The 20,571-nt window shown below is 35.9% G+C and overlaps 1 protein-coding gene across 1 annotated transcript; it reads left to right on the top strand.

Moving 5' to 3' along the window:
• The first annotated feature begins 815 nt into the window (after positions 1-815).
• On the top strand, positions 816-20,237 carry LOC137921721 (A disintegrin and metalloproteinase with thrombospondin motifs 16-like). Its single transcript, XM_068764533.1, has 19 exons — positions 816-839; positions 1,749-1,821; positions 2,241-2,500; positions 3,153-3,894; positions 7,060-7,165; positions 7,973-8,107; positions 8,925-9,031; positions 10,263-10,405; positions 10,948-11,117; positions 12,017-12,083; positions 12,156-12,270; positions 12,961-13,091; positions 14,603-14,703; positions 15,494-15,662; positions 16,308-16,419; positions 17,366-17,514; positions 19,119-19,191; positions 19,237-19,308; positions 20,107-20,237. The coding sequence occupies exons 1-19, from the start codon at positions 816-818 to the stop codon at positions 20,235-20,237; spliced, it is 2,880 nt and encodes a 959-aa protein (XP_068620634.1).
• Positions 20,238-20,571: the final 334 nt, after the last annotated feature.

The following is a 20,571-nucleotide window of genomic DNA, read 5'->3' as shown; positions in this document are numbered from 1 at the left end:
CTTTACTTTTTATGTTAGACGAATTGTACATGATTCAGAGCCATATATATACTTATAAGTATCATATTTTGAAACTTATGATCTAAATATTTATTTACGTTGTTTTCCTTCAATTATACAAAATACATTAAAACAACATGAAAAGCTCCTCCTATATATCATCAGTTTATCTTAGACACTAGAGCAGTAGTTCCCAACATGGGCCCATGCCTCAGAGTGGGACTATTTGATTGTTAAGGGAGCAATTCGATTATTAGGGGAGCGATTTGATTGTTAGGGGGAGCAATTTGATTGTTAGGGGGAGCAATTCGGTTGGTAGAGGAAGCATTCCGAGTGTTAGGGGGAGCAATTTGATTGTTAGGAGGAGCATCTCGTTTTTTAGGGAGTGCAATTTGATCGTCAGGGGGAGCAGTTTGATTATTAGGGAGAGCAGTTTGATTGTTAGGAGGAGCAATTTGATTTGTTAGTGAGAGCAAATTGATTGTTAGGGGGTACAATCTAACATAGACTCGACACGTGTTCAGCTCTTTCGCTTTAATATAAAAATTATGTATGTTACATGGGGGGAGGGGTAAGTTTAGAAAGACTATGATGGGATATGACAAAAAAGGTTGGGATACACTATATTATACCAGCTATGAGTGAAAATATGGATTCAGTAATCCGAGAATTTTTTGAGATCTTTTTAAATTGAAAAATCGCAGCTGTTCACTGTGTTAAAAAGGTAAGGTTTAAAATAAAAGACATTCACTAGAAGTACAGTGTAATATCAAAGGTTAGCTAACTTCTTTGTCATTTGTACCAAGGTTGATAGAATGGAAAGGGGTGTGTCCGATCACGTTAGCGACTGATGTCGGCTATATTTCAAAATAATGTGTACGTATGGTATATGCAATTCAGATGCACGTGTTGAGAATCGATTCAATAAGGCAATCGATAAAGCATTCCTGCATAGAGTAACAACACCCATCAAGAAACAAGTCGCTATACTATATTATTTCGTAAATTTCAAGACATTTCCATTTGTCATATAGATTTTAGATATCTTAAATTTCATTAACGTAATATTTTATAAACATTTAAATATTATAAGACGAGTGGTGGGTTGATTGAGGAGATTCTCTTATTAAAAGTTAAACAATTTTACCAATTTAAAGCTTTTACATCGGTAACCAATCACCCTGTGTAATTATATAATATTTAATTAGACTACTGCATGACGATGAGTACTGGTAGCCTAGCGGCAATAGACTGACACTTGCGAACATAGGTCGCGTGTTCGATTCCTTATACTTCTTCGATACTATCTCATATTTCTCACATTTTATGCATTAATATATAAGATTGCCACTGCTCACAAACAATTTTTCAGAGGATTGGCAGCAGCGTCTTCTGCGTACCATAATACCATACTGCGTTAGTAAACCTGTCTGCCAAGCGTGGCGATTATGATACATGAAAAAAAAGGACCAATATAGGTACTTCCGTACATGCAGACGTAGTCGTGCAATAAAGTTTATTCGCATTGTTTGCTGCATGCGCATTTATCAGCGGGCTGGCGGACGGTTCACTTTATTGCACGACTACGACTGCATGTGCATAAGTAGCTATGTATTGGTCCTTTTCTGATTATGATATATTCCCTCATAAATATTTTTGTGGGAGACCTATTTTACTTTGACATTGATATAAACAACGTATTGTATTTTATTAATCGGATAAATAATTTTGTATTTTATTTTTTACAGGAACACTCAAAACAATTACTGGAACATCTAACGGAATCGGAAAGGTTATTTCTGATTGGCGCAAATCCTAACGGTACGTGTCATTTTTAAATTGGTCGTGTGTTTTTGATATTATGCATACTTATCTTAAGATTCTTCTGCAGATTGTAAATTAAACTCGCAAATATAACAAATAGTTACTTTGTGTTACACAAACTATTGTTTTTTAATAATATAATAATGTAATGTCACTTATTTAATACTATTTATTTAAATTGATTTAATTGTAAATATCTTATATATACTATGATTACATAGTGCAAGACTTAATACATATTGATACCTATGTTTTTAAAGAAATACTCGGTGCAGTCCTCAATATTATTGATAGTGTTTCGCAAATAATTAACGAGTAATATCTATTGTTATTACAGATACAAAAGTGTTTTATAGTTGATGTAATTTTTGATAGGTAAGTATGCTACGAAATAAATATTATTTTTATTTTCACAGATGCACAATTCGAGGTATTACATTTAAGACATCAAAGGCGTCGTAAGCGTTCTCTTTATCAAGACAACCCCGATCTTAACTCGCTCAAGAAGCATTTAGATATAAAACTAAGTCCAAAAAACACTATCCTAGATCCACAATTCTTATTTATACGAAGATGGAAAAACGTTACGGATGCTGTCGATCAACATTCAGATGAAGAATTAGATCGGTGTTATTACAGAAGTGATAACGCTGCTTTATATGCTTGTGGAGATGTGGTAAATATAATTTATATACAGGCTGGTTGATTATAGACATAAAAGATTTAAAAGTGCAAATATATTGTTTATTTACTTACAAGTAACATATGATACTATCGCTACATATTAAATTTGTCTGTGCAGACATTGCACTGCGTATTTATTGACTTGTCGCGTTCCAATAGAAATTGTACTTTAGAGTGATCACTACACACAAGATGATTAGAAATAAGTGTGAAAGTACAACCAAGCATGATTTTTGCTACCAGTTTAATGTCTTCTTTTTATATTACATGAAACTCTTTTATTGAATTAAAATTTTGTCCAATCCATTCAAAGGATGTTATTTAAGAATTTTTATAACGTATAGTGTTATAAAATTTAATAGATGTGGGAGTCCGTGGTTTAAAAGACTAATGTGGGTGTCTCTGGGGGCGTAAAGAAAGCTGCCTGGTACCTGGCTGTACTGGAATGCAGGTCCAGTTCAGCTCCTTATACCTGGTGTAACTTTACCAAAATTTAACTGCATTGCAAGCGTTTGTGTACCTTATATCTGTCCCTGCAGTTTGTTCGTTAAAATGAATAAGATGAAATTCCTACCATTAAAATTAATTTATCTATGATAATTATATATTTTCATCATAAAAATGTCATTGTTTTTTTTTTCTAGAGAGGATTATTTAAAGCAAATGGAAACTTCTACTATATCCATCCTCTACCTGATAGGTTTCATACCGACGATATGACAGCACACGTCATTGTAAAACGCTTAGAAGACAGAAGCACAGATAATAATAACAAACAACAAAGTGATACATGTATAGAAAGAACTAAGATTATTAATACTAACTCCCCAGAAATAGTTCGAACATGGTCAAAGCACAGAAGAAAACGAGACGTGGAAGAAACAAGAAGAAACATCACATTGGATGAGTATAAATTAAATTTAGCTTCGAGAAACAAAACAATCGGTGCATTTATAGAGAATATATCACAGAATTCTAGTCGAGAGAAACGAGCTATATCTCCGGTGATATTCGTAGAAACAGCTGTATTCGTTGATAGAGATTTGTACAAACATATGACAGTAAATTTTCCAAATGACACCGAAAGAGAACTAGTGAGATTCGTTTTGGCCATGATTAACGCTGTCCAACTGATATATCACGACCCATCACTGGGCAAATCCGTGAATTTCATCCTGAAAAGATTGGAGATATTACACGAGGACCCAGTGAACTTGAAGAGACCGCACGATATAGACAGGTTTCTAAGTAATTTTTGTACATGGCAGCGACTTGAAAATCCACCAGGTGACAACGACCCATTGCATTGGGATCATGCGTTGATCCTAACAGGTCTTGACTTGTACGTCGTTAACAAGAACGGTAAAGTTAGCAGTCAAGTTGTGGGTAAGTTTTTGTTATTTCACACTTATCAAACACGTAAAACTATATGAAAGAATACGCTAGTAATTTATTTAATTAGTCTAATATAGCAAAAAAATTTTTTTTCATAATTTCAACTCTTCAAAGCTGAAGTACAAAACAACACCTATTAAGACGCGTTATAAATAGACACTTTATTTTATTCAACATCTTGTTTAGATTATACGGTGCAGCATAAGTAAACTAAGCATGAATTGTTCCTAGAGAAACATATAGTTCCTCATTAGTACAACAAAAATGGTATTATCTATTCAATTAAAACACCATGAATAAATTTATGAAATAAAAGTTTATTTATTTCATTTATTTTATTTTTTCAAATACAGTAATACCTCGCTTTACGCGAGGGATACATTCCAAAAAAAATCGCGTTAACTGAAATTCGCGTATAACGAGGTTTATGATTAAACATAGTCAAAAATTATTACAAAAAAATACAAATCATTTTAATCAATCACTTTAATTCTAGGAACACTTTATGCAATACATACTCTTATTTTTTACGGAAAAATACATCTATTGTCTTTTGGGTAACGTTTTGTTTACGTTTTTGTAAAATACGTTCATAACACCCAACACTGTTTTTAATTGTTTGACAGATGGTCAAGACACCATAGAGAAGTTGATGACTACATTATATTTATACGCACTCTTTCGCGTAATTCAAGGCATTTGAGCGCGAAAATTTACAATTCGCGTTATATTGAAACCGCGTATAACGGGGTCGCGTAAAGCGGGGTATTACTGTAAGCGTTTTCTCCAAAATACCACTCACCACGAGGTTAAAAATCTTTTACCAATGTGTCTTGCTAGTGATGATATATGGATCCGTGACGTGGTCGATTACGAAGGGCCTTATAAGCTCAAGGTCACCCAGAGACTAATGAAGAGGTCTGGGCAGAAAAAAGTCAGTATATATAGCTCGAAGAATTGTTCGTCTGAAGTAGCAGTAAACATGGCATTTCACTCTTATATCCGACGGTCGTTGGAGCCGAAAGGTTCTCGTATGGTGTCCACGAGACAGTAGGCTTGGGCAGCTTCTCCACAAGGTGGATCAATAACATAATTAAAATCGCGAAAAGTTTCTTGATGCGAGCAATACCAATTGTGACGATTTTTAAGGAACCCAAGCTATTCAGTCGGCGTCTATCGACTGATATGAATGAATAAATGAATGTTATTTATAGTGAATCTGTGAAAGAGGTCTATCAAAATCAAACGTTAACTCATTTCTAAAACAGACTTTTGAAGCTATATTAGTAGGACTTTTCAAATTTACTTCGACGGATGAAGACCCTACAGACAATTTTTTTTCTTATGGCAATAATTTTTAAATATTCGTATACACAGAATGTAAATTCTGAAATGATTATATATTTTAATTTTCGAAGTCGTAAATCAATTATGAATCTCCTTCTCCCAAATTCCAACAGTACATTGTGTATTTGTACACTATACATTGCATCTTAATATACAGGTATTGGCAAAGAGTAATCATAATGAAGCATCGATCTAATTAGTAACGGTCCAATTGTCTCCTTTCATAGCAGGCAGTAAACAAACTGATTGCATTATTAGTTTTACATAAACGAAAATTTTTGCACGTAATATAACAATTGATTTTTTTTTATTTTAAATTTAGACTCCATTTAACTATTTTTTTTGGGTCTATTAAAAACGCCTTTCTAATATATATAGACTTCATTTTGAATCAATTAATAAATGTTCAAAAGATTAAATTGTATTATTTTTATCTATATTCTGTGTAATATATATAATTATTATAATACACGGCATTTGATATGGCACATAATTTTTGATCTGAGAAAAATGTTATCTTTATTTCCAATACTCCAACGACTCGGATAAATTTAACTGGATGAACAGTCTGTGTGATAAAAGAATTGGCCGTGAAGGAATGTGCTGGCAAAACTAACTTAAATGATCATTCAACAAAAATATTTTTTCACACGTGCTATATCAAATGCCGGGTGCCGTGGTGCCAGGTCTTGAGATTTAGTATTAGCATTTTGAGTAAATACTGTTTAAGAATTTCTGTTTAGTAATGTATTTATAAAAACACACATAAATCTTATTAAACATATATAAAATAAACGTGATGTAAGGTAACATTAGTACATTGTTACAAGGTGAATTGTTGGAAAGGGTATATGGCTGGGAAGTTGACAGTATTCGTTCTATTCTCAACTAGTCCGATTGTATAGGGCTACCACCACTCTGGCAGAGTTGAACCGAATTAGCTCTCTTTGATATCATAGCATATCCATTCATATGGATAGACATTATAAAGATCCTCGGAAGACGATAGACGCTGGTTGCTTTCAATCGTCTTATTAGAATCTATGGCTGGTCAATTTCTGACGTTGCTGAAATGGTGATGAAGATGTTACAGCTTTTGCCACGTACATGGATCTAACTCCCAAGAATTATTTCTTCTTGTCTTAAAGAAGAGAGCTGAAGTTTAACACATCTTACTTCTCACTCTCTCCGGCAGACCATTTAGAGCTCATCTCCCAAAACCCTATTCAGTCCTTTGTAGCTAATCAGGTTTTAGTTTTGATTCATTACCTAAAAAGAAACGTCTCAATAATTTGTTTGCTTTACAGCAGATTTCCCCAAACTTTTTTGTGTCGTAGACCCCACGCTATGTTTTTCCTTGTTAGGTAGACCCCCTACTTACCTGATATTGATTTCCCGTAAATTTCTAACTGTAGTGAAGTTTAGTGTTAAAAACTTAAAGTAATAACACATTAGTAATTTATACATTTAGTAATTGAATTTAAATTAAAACTACTCAAAATAAAATTTTGTATCCGTTATGTAAAATATACGTAACATTAAATAAACATTTTTTTTACTTCATAGGTACATTTATAAATAATGTAAATGTTTTGATATTATAAGATAGTATGATGTAAGTAAATAGGAACTATCAGTGTATGTGTTGAGATCCACTATCGTGGACCGCCATTTTCATTTCATGAACCCCTCAATTTTTTTTTCGCTGACGTAGACCCCTTGCAGGTTGTCATAGACCCCTAGGGGTTGATATAGATCACTTTGGGAATCACTGCTTTACAGGTTTTATAAATTTAAATTCCCTTTCAGGCTTAGCACCAGTCGCTGGAATGTGCACAGTAACAAGTAGTTGTACAGTGAACGAAGGCAGACATTTTGAAAGCGTGTACGTCGTGGCTCACGAGATTGGACACAAGTTAGTTTGTTCGTTATCAGTATAAATTTGTATATATATATGTGTGTTTAACTTCCATTCAAACTATCATATAGCTAATGCGACTAAATAAGCAAACCGAAGTTTTAACAGCCTTACATAAACTGTGCTTAGTGTTGTTATATAGCATTTTATAGCAATAATAAATATTGTTACATATATACATAGTCTAAATCATGGTTGCACAGACTTATCAAGACTAGGGGCCGCTCAGGCAAATCATGAACTGCTGGCGGGCCGGCCGCCATAAATATAGGTAATTAAAGACAATAAAGAATTAAATAATAATAATAGCGCGCGCGCGAGGTTCAAATTACTTTTTGGACATATTGTTTTTTGGTTTTATTCTGGAATCCAATATTTTCCAATGTACGAGAATATTGTTTTTGCTGTCGGCGGGCCACCAGTATTCGACCGGCGCGCCGCGGTCTGTGCATCCATGGTCAAAATCATAAATATACCACATCCGATTAATCTATTTAATTATGTCCATTGTAACAATGTATTTAAAATTTATAACTAAAGAAAATTTTACAATCCGAATTGATAATATCTCTCTATCTCTCTTTCTATCTCTTGTCTTCGTTGCTTCTCTTAGAGGCCCACTGCAAGGTATAAACATAACATCTTTAAATAAAAAAATCTAATAATAAAATTCTGTCATTTTGTCCTAATATAGGTTAAGAATACGTTTACTGATTACCTGAATTAGGGTCTAAAACAATTTTTTTTTGTAACCAGTCAATCTTTTATTTCATAAATTCAATTTTAATTTTATTGTGTATTTAGCTTGGGAATGCGTCACGACGGGCCGTTAGCTGACAACGGATGCGATCCAAGCGCATATATCATGAGCCCAACGTTGGGCAGCGGTAAGATCACCTGGTCGCAGTGTAGCAAGAACTACCTACAAAAGTTTCTCGAGTAAGTTATATTTAATTACTTAATTACTTACGTATAAAAATATAAGCAGCTTGTATCCAACTTTATCCGATGATTTTACGAAGTGGTTTGTCTATCTAATGGGTTTTCGTCTTATACTGCGTTTGCCGGTACATAGTATCCTTTCCAGAACCTTAAGGCTTCAGCGGACATCTAAAAACTTAAATCAATAGTTAAATTAAATAAAAAACAACATTTAATTACAAAACAGTTTATATTTCTGTAGAAATTCAAGTAAGTAAAATTACGTGTAATGAGATTTACATTTAATGGAATCAGGCGTTACTTCGCGGAAGTTCATCCTAATTAAGAAAAGGACCAACATTTAGCCACTTCCGCACATGCAGTGGTAGTCGTGCAATGAAATGCACCGCCCGCCAGCCCGAACTCCTGAAGATGCCCCGTGGAGGGGTGAAACACGTGTTGAGTGATTTGGTGGTGGCGGTTGTGTGATTCGCATTGTTTGCCGCATACGCATTTATCAGCGGGCTGGCGGGCGGTGCATTTCATTGCACGACTACCACTGCATGTGCGGAAGTGGCTAAATATTGGTCCTTTTCTTACTTGAGATTTAAAGCCTCAAGGTTCTAGTACCATGGCCGATCTCTTCTATACGGTTCGTGAAAGCACATTGCCACTTAAACCTGCCAATCGAATGAGCTAATTCGATTACTTCTGTCTGAGGATCTCTTCATTCCGAATTCTATCTCGTACTAAATTATTAAACACTAAATGTAACCAAAAACGAAATTACCCTAAAATGTTGTTTCTCATGAATCTTCTCTAATGATCTTCACAGCACAGTTCAATCCCGTTGTTTACTGGATCACGGCAACTCTGCTGGACAGTTGGACCACAGTGCCGAAGGCATACTCCCCGGGGAGAGATTTGACGCTGATCAACAATGTAAGTGATATTAAAACGCATTTTTTTAAATACAAACTTCAAATTATGTATTCTCTGAAACAATGTACCAAATGACATCATCTACATTTCAGCCTTAGAAAGTCCACTGCTGCGTAAAGCTTCCGCGATAGATTTCTAAAAAGACTTGTTGTTAAAATTTAAACAATCCATTCAATATTAAGACTAGTTACTTTGATCATATCGTCCTGCATACACCTAATAGATTCAGGTGTTTCTTTGCGGAAGTCCATCCTAGGTAAGAAAAGGACTAATATATACCTATTTCCGCTATGTAGCAGTAGTCGTGCAATAAAGTGCACCGCCCGCCAGTTGATGAATGCGAGTGCGGTAAACAATGCGAAACAAAACTACCACCGTTAAATCACTCAACACGTGTTTCACCCCTCTCCGGGACTGTGGCTGTTACAGTTGTAACAGCGGGCGGTGCACATTATTGCACGACTACTGCTACATAGCGGAAGTAGCTGTATATTAGTCCTGTCCAACAGATAATCAGATAAATTGAATCAACTACTGATTGTAGACAAAGTAGGCGATAAAACATCACGTGGACGGTTACCTACCCTTTGGTGTGATCAAGTCAATAACTGGACTCTCTACTACTACTGCACTAAGAAAAGTAGAGGAAGATGATATCAAAACAGCTCTTCAGTAACTCGAACGCGAACTTCAGTAATATAGAAATAATGTAGCCCATAAATGCATGACTTTTATTTATACTTTTAAAAAATATGTATCTTACAGATAGGTACACTACAATGCAGAGGAAAATATTTTCATATATGTATAATTTTCTTATACTTATTTAATTTTTTTTTCAAAATATTATGTTGCATCTATACAACATTATGCATTTACTGCTACTTATACCGTTTAAGTAGTATGTTGCAGATTTTCATCATTTTGCATTTAAGGACTAGGAGAGTATTTTTCTTTGTCTCGATCATTTGCGTGAAATAAAGCATTCGGGACATTCATTTGCAATAACAACGTATCATCATCACCATCATCATCATGTCAATGAATATATCACCACTACAAGGCATATCCTTCATCAAAAGATCGGCATGATGACCGGTCTTGTGCTGCCGGAATCCAATGACTGCTCCTCATTGTACTAAGATACAGTTTTGCTTAAATTCATCGTTGACATGTGGAAAAGGTGAGAGGACATACCTCTCTATTTTAATGCCTTCTCTGTCTCATTAAGGTATGCTTAAATACGGAAGCGGTAGCAGACACTCAGCGGCCCAGAACTTAGAGGATATATGCAGAGACTTACATTGCCAAAGAGAAAGATACACGTGGACATCGCATCCCGCTCTTGAAGGCACGAGGTGTGGGGAAGACATGGTAAGGTTATGCTTACTCTAGCTAATTGAAAGTTTGAAATCAGAAACTAACATTCAATAGTATAGCATTTGATACTAGTAATCGATGAATTATTGTAAACTTATAAAGATAATTAGCCTATAAAAAGTTAAATGTTTATAATTTATTTATAATAGCTGCCAAACATGTTTCATAGTTTGATAATTGGTTAGGTAGATGGCGCTAGTAGTGGATAGCTTTATGCTGTCATTTGACACGGGAAATGATACCAAAATGCCGCTCTAAATAAAAAAAATCTACGAATATGCGACAGACATTGTGTTTCTTCTATTCACATCACTTTCATTTATTAGGATAACTTTTATACAAAAATTACTTTAATATGTAAAGTACTGTTACTGAAATCATTGTACTTACCGAGAATAGCATAGTTGGTGCTGCGAGCGTTGACGGCGAACGGGTCTAATGGAACCACCGACCCCCCCCCTCCTGCTCGAGCGCGCTTACCTAAGGCGTGGTATAGCAGTTTTTGTAGCACTATAGTTTAATGTCAACCGTTTCAGTATTGTCGCGGTGGTGCTTGCGTAGAGCGCGAAGGTTCCACGGTGCGACGAGGATCGTGGGGACGTTGGTCGCACTGGTCGGAGTGCGCGTCTGCCTGTCTATTAGACGACACCCATGCACCAGCCGCTGCGGGAGTCGCAGTAGCCACCCGCAGGTGTAACCGACCTAGGTGAGTATCTTTGACTAGTATACATCTTTACCTATTGTAAACATCTTAAGCCTTGGTGAAAATCTTAGCTCGTTGTGAGGTTATTTATTTATTTACACTTTATTATACACCAAAACTCTATATAAACAGGTAATAACTAAAAAAAGGAACATTTTATATACATATAGAAGATAAGACTGCTTGTCTTATCGTTCGTGGCTGTCTCTACCGGACAAGCTTTGGATAGCGATAAGAGGCATGAAGGAGAGGGCAGTTTAGGGTGTACATAGTAAAAAAAACAATAATGATCACAGTGAGTACCTTTAACGTTCACAGTGAGCATCTATGGCCACGGTTTTTGGCCACAGTAATAATCATTGGCTAGAGTGAGGATACCTCTAACCACAGTCATATTTGGTTATAGTGAGAGCCTTTGGTCACAGTAAGTATCTTTTGATCACAGCGAAGATTTTAGGCCACAGATATTGTCTTCGATGTTCACCATTTCAGAGTTGGAATTGGAACGTCCACTGCTGAACATAAGCCTCCGCCATAAATTTCTAAGAAAACCGTTTTATAACGTTTGGCCACAGTGAGCATCGTCGATGATCATCATTTCAGCCCAAGAACGTCCACCGCAGAGCATAGGCTACCGCTACAAATTTATCACAGGAACAGTTCATAATGTTTGATCACAATTGAGAGTCTTTGATCACAGTGAGCATCTTTAGTCACGGTGAGGATCTTTCGCCACAATATGTCTTAGGACATAGTGAAAGTCTTTAGCTATGGTTCTTTTGCTCTTTGTTCACAGTGACCATGTGTAATTTTTGATCACAGTGAGCAATTTTTATGGTAATTATATCAGAGCCTTGCATCACATTCTACCGAACCTACCATAACAATATTTTTTTTTTCAGGAATGAAAACGGAAACAGCTACTGTACAGGCCACGATAAGAAGTACCAATCCTGTCACGCTCAGCAGGTAAGTTTTCACGTGTATATATATATAGCTTGCTATTGATATAACCAAATATACTGACTAGATATCTTCCAGTGCAACAAAGTGCCGAGGATGACAGTACGCGAGTTCGCGGACCAGATATGCCTTCGTGCACGCGACGTGGATCCAGACCTTATTGGGACTGGACTGCAAAGGATAGACTCTGATGGTGAGCACCTTATAAACTTTATCCCCACCAAAAGAGCGAAAAATTATTTGTTACAGAAGAAGTATTAAACACATCTTAGGAGATTTTTAGTGTCAGCTATATTAAAATTATTACAGACAATATATAAGATATTATATTATTAGCTTTCTCCTGACAAGTGGGCTATATTCCTACACATTTAATTTTTTTAACAAATAACTAGTTATTCTATATGTATACAATATTACGTATTCATGACTTGTGCACACCCATAACAGGGATTTCCAAAATTTGGAAAATTAAAATAGAAAGGGAAAAGATCCTTATTGTTGGCTTGGCTTTAAAAGTTGTCTGGTGTAGATATGCCACGAGCGATAAGACCGCCACTTGTACCTCTAAATAAACTGTTTATTTTCATTTAGTTATTATCTATAGTGTACGATAGAGTTTAAATAAATAAATAAATTATTACTGGCATTATATTATAAGAGTACCTACAATAGGTATCCTTAGTAACGTATTGCAATATCCTGTCTCCATGTTAACTTATCATAAAGCTATTAAAGATCGTAAAAAATAAAAATAAATAGAGAAGATTTTCATTCATCTATTCATTCATAAGTCTCCCACAAAGAACGCCACCATGACCGCGTCTACTGGCTCGTACATGACCGATTTCATTCAAAGGTCTGACGACCAATGGTATTGCAGACGTAAGCAGCGCATGCGCAGTGTGGTGCGACACTCGTGGTGGAGGCTACAAATCTCGAGGCTGGAGCCTGCCCGATGGCACGGCTTGCTCGCGAGTCGCGCCCATGTTCTGCATATCCGGACTCTGTCAGGTAATATAAGCACTAACACAGGGGTGAGCAACCTTTTTGGTCGGAGGGCCGCAGTTTCAAAAACAGTGGGCCATTAAAAAAAATAAAGTATATATTCAAGGCTCAAACCATGTTCTAAACGTAATTTATGTTCTTAATCAACCGATTTACAACTAATTAGACACTTTTATTATCTTTAAAGTCTTGATTCTAGCATTTTTTTTTAAAAATACAAAAATAAATTAAAATTTACTTGCCTCGAGGGCCGCATGCGGCCCGCGGGCCGCGTGTTGCTCATCCCTGCACTAACATGTTCCCTCTCTTTCTAGATGTCTTACACTCTCTAACATCAACATTTACTTAATTTTGCCGCTGCAAATCAATCCGTTCCATCACTATCTTTTCGGCGTCCACTTCACATGTACCAGCATCTCTTATTTTACTGGTCCACATGTTTTGACTAATCTTTAACAAATAAAAAAATATGTCACAAAAATTAGTATATATTTTATGGGGATATTAAACAAAAAAGACTCGTCATTTAAATATAGTTATAAATTATTAATATATACAATTTTGTAATTATATTTAGTAATAACCTCTTAGACGTAAAAGACATTTCATATGTTTCATCGTTGTAGCGGTCTAATTGTGAAGGATGGAAACTTTACAAACCTATATAATATTTCGATGCTATATAGCTTGTATTCATTATATATAAATCATCACTGATCACACACAAGGTAAAAATTGCAACTAAAATAATGTATTTTTAAGATTGAATACCCAGAAGCTATGTGATCATCCGCAAACTCATACTAAGCTCTCGTGATGAAATATGAAAGATATGAGATATGTTTCCAAAGTATACTGATAGAAAAACTAATCACAAGTTAATTTTACGCAGCAAGAAACAGGCTAGATATATCTTTATCTAGACTTAATAACATTAGTGACTCTTTTATAAGCAATGGTATCTTTGATCTTTGAAATTTAAAAAGTTTGTTCAAGCTACATTACGTCATTATCGACGCATAGAAAAGGGGAATTCCACAGAAATATAATTATTTATATACATCGAAAGAGAGCGCTCAAAATTTTTCGACTTGTGATTTGCTGACGATTTATATTGGTGTAAAAAATATGGGCAAAATTTGAATTCATATACACACTTCTACTTCGGACGTTGTGTTATTATTATTTTCCAGACCACAGGCTTTAGAAAGAATCTCGCAATTTAATTAAAAAAAAGAAAAGATTCTTCTAATTGTAAAATATATTAAATTCATAATAAAGTTTCGTAATGAATAGATCTATAGCTACATAAACGATATTACAAAGTAACTGCTTAAAATCATCGTCTGAGCTTATAGCAGGATCCGTTAAAAACTCCCGTAAGAGTTAAACCTGAGTTCAATGTAACTATAACTTTAATCAACTTTAATTATGTTCTGGCTTTCATCTTATGGTGTACATGAGTTGTTACTGTAAATAACCTAATGTGCATAATAAATGAGGATTTTTATCAACAGAGATTCACATGCGATACAAACGCCGACAGCGAGTTTTCTTTGAAACCCGGAGATTGCGAATGGCAGGCACTACACACGGCCACGCCCCACCCGCCTCCTACGTAAGACATCTACAATTTCTTTCTCATACCTTGGTTTATATAATTCAATAACAGCACCCCATTACGTCAAGTTTCAGCTTTCTCTAGAGCCTTAAAATCAAAATTAGAAACACTTATCGAGAAATCACCAAGCCGAAGTTATCTCAGGCATCCAAGTACCTATACTCCATAAAGCGTCCGCCTAAGCGATCTTCCAATTCGAAGCTATAACTAAAGTAACAGCTCAAGTAGACATCCTTGGGATATCCCTGGAACTCAATTACCATAAAGAAATCTAGTCTAGACGCCCTTAGACTTCGGCCAGTCTTATAAGATTGAGAATCTCAATAGGCAAATAAATAACCTGACCAAAATATACACAGGTTCAAAGTCAAGGAAATATTACAAAAGGAAGAAGTAATTTCTGTATTAATATGTCTCATGTCCACTTAGAAACAGTCTGTAATAGTTACAGTCCAAGTTAATCTTAAAAAAACTTTATTACAACCATTTCCGTATTTTCCTATCTACTAATAATAAATATTTAAATATTTTCTAAATTCAAATGTAACAGAAAGTTACATGCTTAAAAGTCATGCATGTAGCATATATAACCTTGTAATAAGTTAACTTTGGCTATACCTTATGTATCTGACTGATTTTTATAACATTTTAAAAAGATTACATTTGAAAAAAGTATTAAATTTTCATATGAAAGCCATTATAGGACCGCACTGTTATGAAAAGAGTCTAATTATAAGAATGATATATTTCTTCGTATTATTTTATAAAACTTGAATTACCCCACCAGGAGCAAGAGTTCAGGGACTTGGCGACGAGCGGTGGGATCACAGTGGCGAGCCACCAGCGGCTGCCACTATCACTGCATCAGCCCCGGCAGCGGCATCCGGCTGGTGCGCTCTCAAACACGCACCACCACCATACAGCTGTGTCGTCCTGACTCCTCACGCCCGGACCTGGTATGCCAACATCACGTCCCCCACAAAATTCAACTTACTCATTCATTTTCTAACCATTTTTAAGTGATGAAATATTTACGCTTGGGCCATAGTTTACAACCGAATATACCCACTCCGTGCAGTAGAACATTGTTGTAAATATTCTAGTATGGACCACTAGGAGTATATTATATCACAGGGATAATTCTAGTACGAACCACAATTAGTACACTGCATAATTAAAACATTCTAGTTTGAACCACTAATAACGTGCAATCTGTCAAGTGGTACACTTTTCTATAAACCATTAGGAGTACATTCTGTCAAAAGAAATAATCCAGTATGAACCTCGTAGTACACCATGTACAAATTGTTCTTGTATAAACCAGTAGTAAAACATTCTGTAAAATTAAACATTTTAGTATTTAATACTAGTACTATATTCTGCGGAATGAAACATTCTAATAAAAACCACTAGTTTATTACTCTGTACAATAAAATATTTAAGTATGAACCAGTAGTAGTAAACTATATCAAATGGTACACTATAGTATGAACCATAAGTAGTACACTACTTACAATGGAACATGTGAATTAGGCATCGGTGACCCTTGTTATCTGAAGTAACAATACGTCGTAAATTAAGAAAATCATTAATTTTTTCAGGGCTGTACCCAGAGGAAGTCACCTTATCAATACGCAACCATGGTCTGTTCTAAATACAAAGAGAGAGTGAGACGGCTGTCGGGGCTGGGGATGCAGATATCTCCGGCTTTAGGTGAGTGCTGTAACAAATGTAGAGAAAAACACTTAAAGTCAGTGAAACTACACCGTCACATAAGTTCTGGTCCCTCAGACAACATTTATTATCTCTCTATAGGAATTCTCGTTGGTAGGAATCTTTTGTACACAAAATACACAGCCCTGGAGGAAGGTTAAAAAATTCTTACAACCTAAAAGCTCTAAAATTGCCTTTGTTAGTAACTCCGTACGTCTTCTACCTTTAAAAAATACATGACACAGGGACAACACGAAGAAGAACGTATAAAAGAAGAAGAAGGTGTAAGGTATGGTATACAAGGGAAGACAACAGTGCAGAGTTATGATTTTTTAATTTAATTTTTTTTGTTAGTAGCCGGCTATTTTAAGATGATTATCATTCCGAGCTTTCTACTTATAATCTTAAAATAGTTGACGATTCTAAAGTGCATGTTTATCACTTGCGGCAACATCGCTTCCCTTTTTGAAGAGGAGAAAAGCCGCCACAGTTTCTGGGGATTAGGTTGCAGGATGGTGTGTGGCGTAACAAGGATAAAATAAACAATGTAACAGAAAGTGTGGCTAGGGGTGAGAGGCGATGCGTATATGTAATGTGGGTGAATGCTGTATGTTGAATGATAGAAATTGTCAAGGATGAGAGAAGGAAGATGGAAGTAGGAGGGTGTACAGACACTCTCCTTCTTCCAGAGACATCTCTGTCCCCAAAATAAGATGGAGGAAATGTGAATAAAAAAAAACAAAGTGCGTGTTTCTTTTTAAGAAGATTTTATATAATTAAACTTTTCTTCGTGACAGTACATTTAAATATTTTTACATGAAAACACTTTTGTAAAAGTCACCACAACTATAAGATGTTTATCGACATGAGAGTGGGTCATGTATCTAGAACTTTCTATAAAAAAATTAACGCTTGTATAATGAGAAATGAAATTGTTTTTCAACAGAGGATCCTGATCGACCGTGTCGAGTTGCGTGTCAGGACGAAAGGGTCGCACACCGCTTCTACCTGGTCAACGGAGAGGAGGGCTGGTTCCCTCTCGGTACCTCATGCGGAAAGAGGAATGCCTCTTACTGTGTCAGCGGAAAATGTTTGGTAATAATAACATCTATTTAAATATTTGTATGTGTATATGTCAGTCTCATTCGTTCAAATCAAAGGTTTTCAAACTTTTTATCATAAGTAAGAAAAGGACCAATATTTAGCCACTTCCGCGCATGCATGTAGTCGTAGGTAGGTAGTCGTGCGCAAGCGCATTTATCAGCGGGTTGGCGGGCGGTGCACTTTGTTGCACGACTACCACTGCATGTGCAGAAGTGGCTAAATATTGGTCCTTTTCTTATTTGGATGAATTTCCGCAAAATAACACCTGATTCCATTAAATATTTTTATCATAAACTACTTTCAAAATTTAACTGGTCCCGGTGGACAATCAGTAGAGCCTATTTCTCATATTCCTTAAAATCACATATTCATCCCTTTGTATGTATGAACAAGCGGACGGTGACTGCAATTTGCAAGCCACAACACTTTGTACTGAATATGGAATATGCATGTTTTCACATGTAATAGTCGCTGATCCTCTTAAAATATTATCTGATCATACGATAATGAGTAAAGTTAAGACAACATTTTAGTTCTTCACTTTCGAAAGCAGTTTAATCTTGACCCTCTAACGAATTGTGAACACCCATGTCTTTGTTACGACAACGTAGACCCACGATGAATTTCTCGTGGACTCCTGGAGTCATCGTAGACCAGTTTAGAAGCTAAGGATGGCCCATTCCAATACATTAGCTATGGAACAACGTAGTTATTAATGTTATTTACTACTTAATTAGATTAGAAAATTGAAAATAATAAGCAAACAAAACAAGAGTTCAAAAAAACTGGACTAACGAGACAAGGTAATAAAAATTACTGATGTAATGTTATAAGGCAACAGAAATTGTTGACTTACGACACAAGACAACAGAAACTAGTGAACTAATGACGCAAGACAACGGAATTACTGAACTCACGTGATAAGACAACATAAGTTATTGAAGTAAAAATACAAGAGGAGAGAAATTGTTGGAAAAAATAGACAAGATAACAGAAATTACAGAACTAATAAGATATTACGACAGAAATTATATTATCATTCGTGCAGTCTTCACTATGAGAGATCGTATTTATGCTCTGGTCGATTTTGGTACTCCTGCTGCTCTCGCTTTGCGTCGCCATGTAGTAATTATAAAAATATGTTCTTATTATATTACATTCCTATGATAGTTTTGGTTAATGATTTCTCCACTTAATTTTTTTTTTTGACTAAGTGAACAATTGATATCTTAAGCAAGAAAAGGACCAATATTTAGCCACTTCCGCACATGCAAACATAGAGTGTGAGTGAGAGTGGCACTTATCGGTGTAACATAACTCCTGGGGATGCCCCGTGGAGGGGTGAAGCACGTGTTGAGTGATTTGGCGGTGGCGGTTGTGTGATTCGCATTGTTTGCCGTATACGCATTTATCAGCGGGCTGGCGGGCGGTGCATTTTATTGCACGACTACCACTGCATGTGCGGAAGTAGCTAAATATTGGTCCTTTTCTTACTTAGGATGGACTTCCGCGAGGTAACGCCTGATTCCATTAAATAATTGATATCTTGAAGCCACAGCAATATTTTCTTATGCCAATGATTATGTCAATACCAGGAGTTCGGTCCGGACGATACGCCATTATCGGAGACGGTGTTCACGTTGCCGCTACTGTCCCGCAACACTATTGGTGCCTCCCGTCGTTCCTCGCGTCACCGTAGAGCTCTGCTCCGAGACCGTCTCACTGTGCGAGCGTCGCTCGACCGCCTGCATTTGGAAGACATCATCGCCAGGCTCAACTTCACCGGTACATTCATTGATTAATATTTAGTTTAACTTAGTGCTTTCAGCTTTCAGCCGTCACTAACCTGGATAAACTGTAATTTTTTCCGTACTAAAAAACAATTGGTCTCTTCATAGAAAAGATAAATAGTAATTAGTGTTATTTATAGTACAAAATAAACTTGATTCTTCTTTACTTTTTTATAAGGTTCATAAAGAGAAGTGGGGTGACATATTTGCTATATTCCTCTGTTTTAATTTTTAACAAGCACATCAGATGACCCAACTCTTGCATGCAGAAACTGATGTTTCCTTGCTGGAGTACAAAATCTCTTCTCAGTAAATTTTTACAGTTAACAGTGGTGGTTACAAAATCGATATATTCATGGGTACAGGGGAAGGGAATTTACTTGCACAAATTGCGTGTCTTTATTTTTTAATAATACTGATAATCAATAAGGCCTTCCGCGACGGTTATCTTACAAATTATCTGTGATGAGCTTTTGACTAAACATCAGTTTTTAGTCTTGTCTCCTAAGACTTTTTCATTACCTGTTTTTAATCTTATTTTATGTATTTAAATCTAAGTTACCGTAGCTTTACTTCAATAGATTTCTTTGTTAAGTAGATTAAGTTCATGTTTCAGTACATTAGATGGCGTTAGTAGTCAACTGAATGGCGGTAATGAAACGTTTTGACTTATAGCAAATAAGGATGAACTTCAACGATGATAAATTCTTCGATATTGACAGCCGATTTTAAATACATATTCGCATAGATAAACAGTTACAAAATTTTTAAATAATATCAAATCTCTACACAGGTAAAAACGGCGAACACATCACGTACTACGATACCATACCAGATAACATCAGAATTGACTTCGGCAACCCGATACACGTGGCCCCCGACGACACGCTGATGAGGAAACGGCCAAGACCCACCTGGGATTAAAGCTAGCTAACCGTCTCGAACTAACCTAACTTCATCTGACTTCTGACAGATTCATCACAACAGATCTGTCCATATATACTATGATCAAAAAGTAATTTGAAATTGTCATTTTAAACCGATGAGGGCGCCGTCCAAAAAATCAAAGATTAAGTGTTTAAAAATCGTTGATTGACAATTAGAGACATCCCTAATGTAATATCACTTGGTTCAGCCAACGCGTCAAGTCTCGATTGGTCGATGTCATACTGCGTTGGTTCTCCGTGACTTTTTTTGACAAAAACTCGACTCATATCGTTCCGGAACCAATGATTCGACTGATTGACGACTCCTTGCG

Source organism: Battus philenor, unplaced genomic scaffold (assembly GCF_028537555.1).
Source record: "Battus philenor isolate CCGP_79_NKW_IND1 unplaced genomic scaffold, ilBatPhil1.0.hap1 SCAF_19, whole genome shotgun sequence".
Taxonomy (NCBI): domain Eukaryota; kingdom Metazoa; phylum Arthropoda; class Insecta; order Lepidoptera; family Papilionidae; genus Battus; species Battus philenor.
Note: the sequence above shows the minus strand (reverse complement) of the source record. Positions and strands in the feature narration are given on the sequence as shown.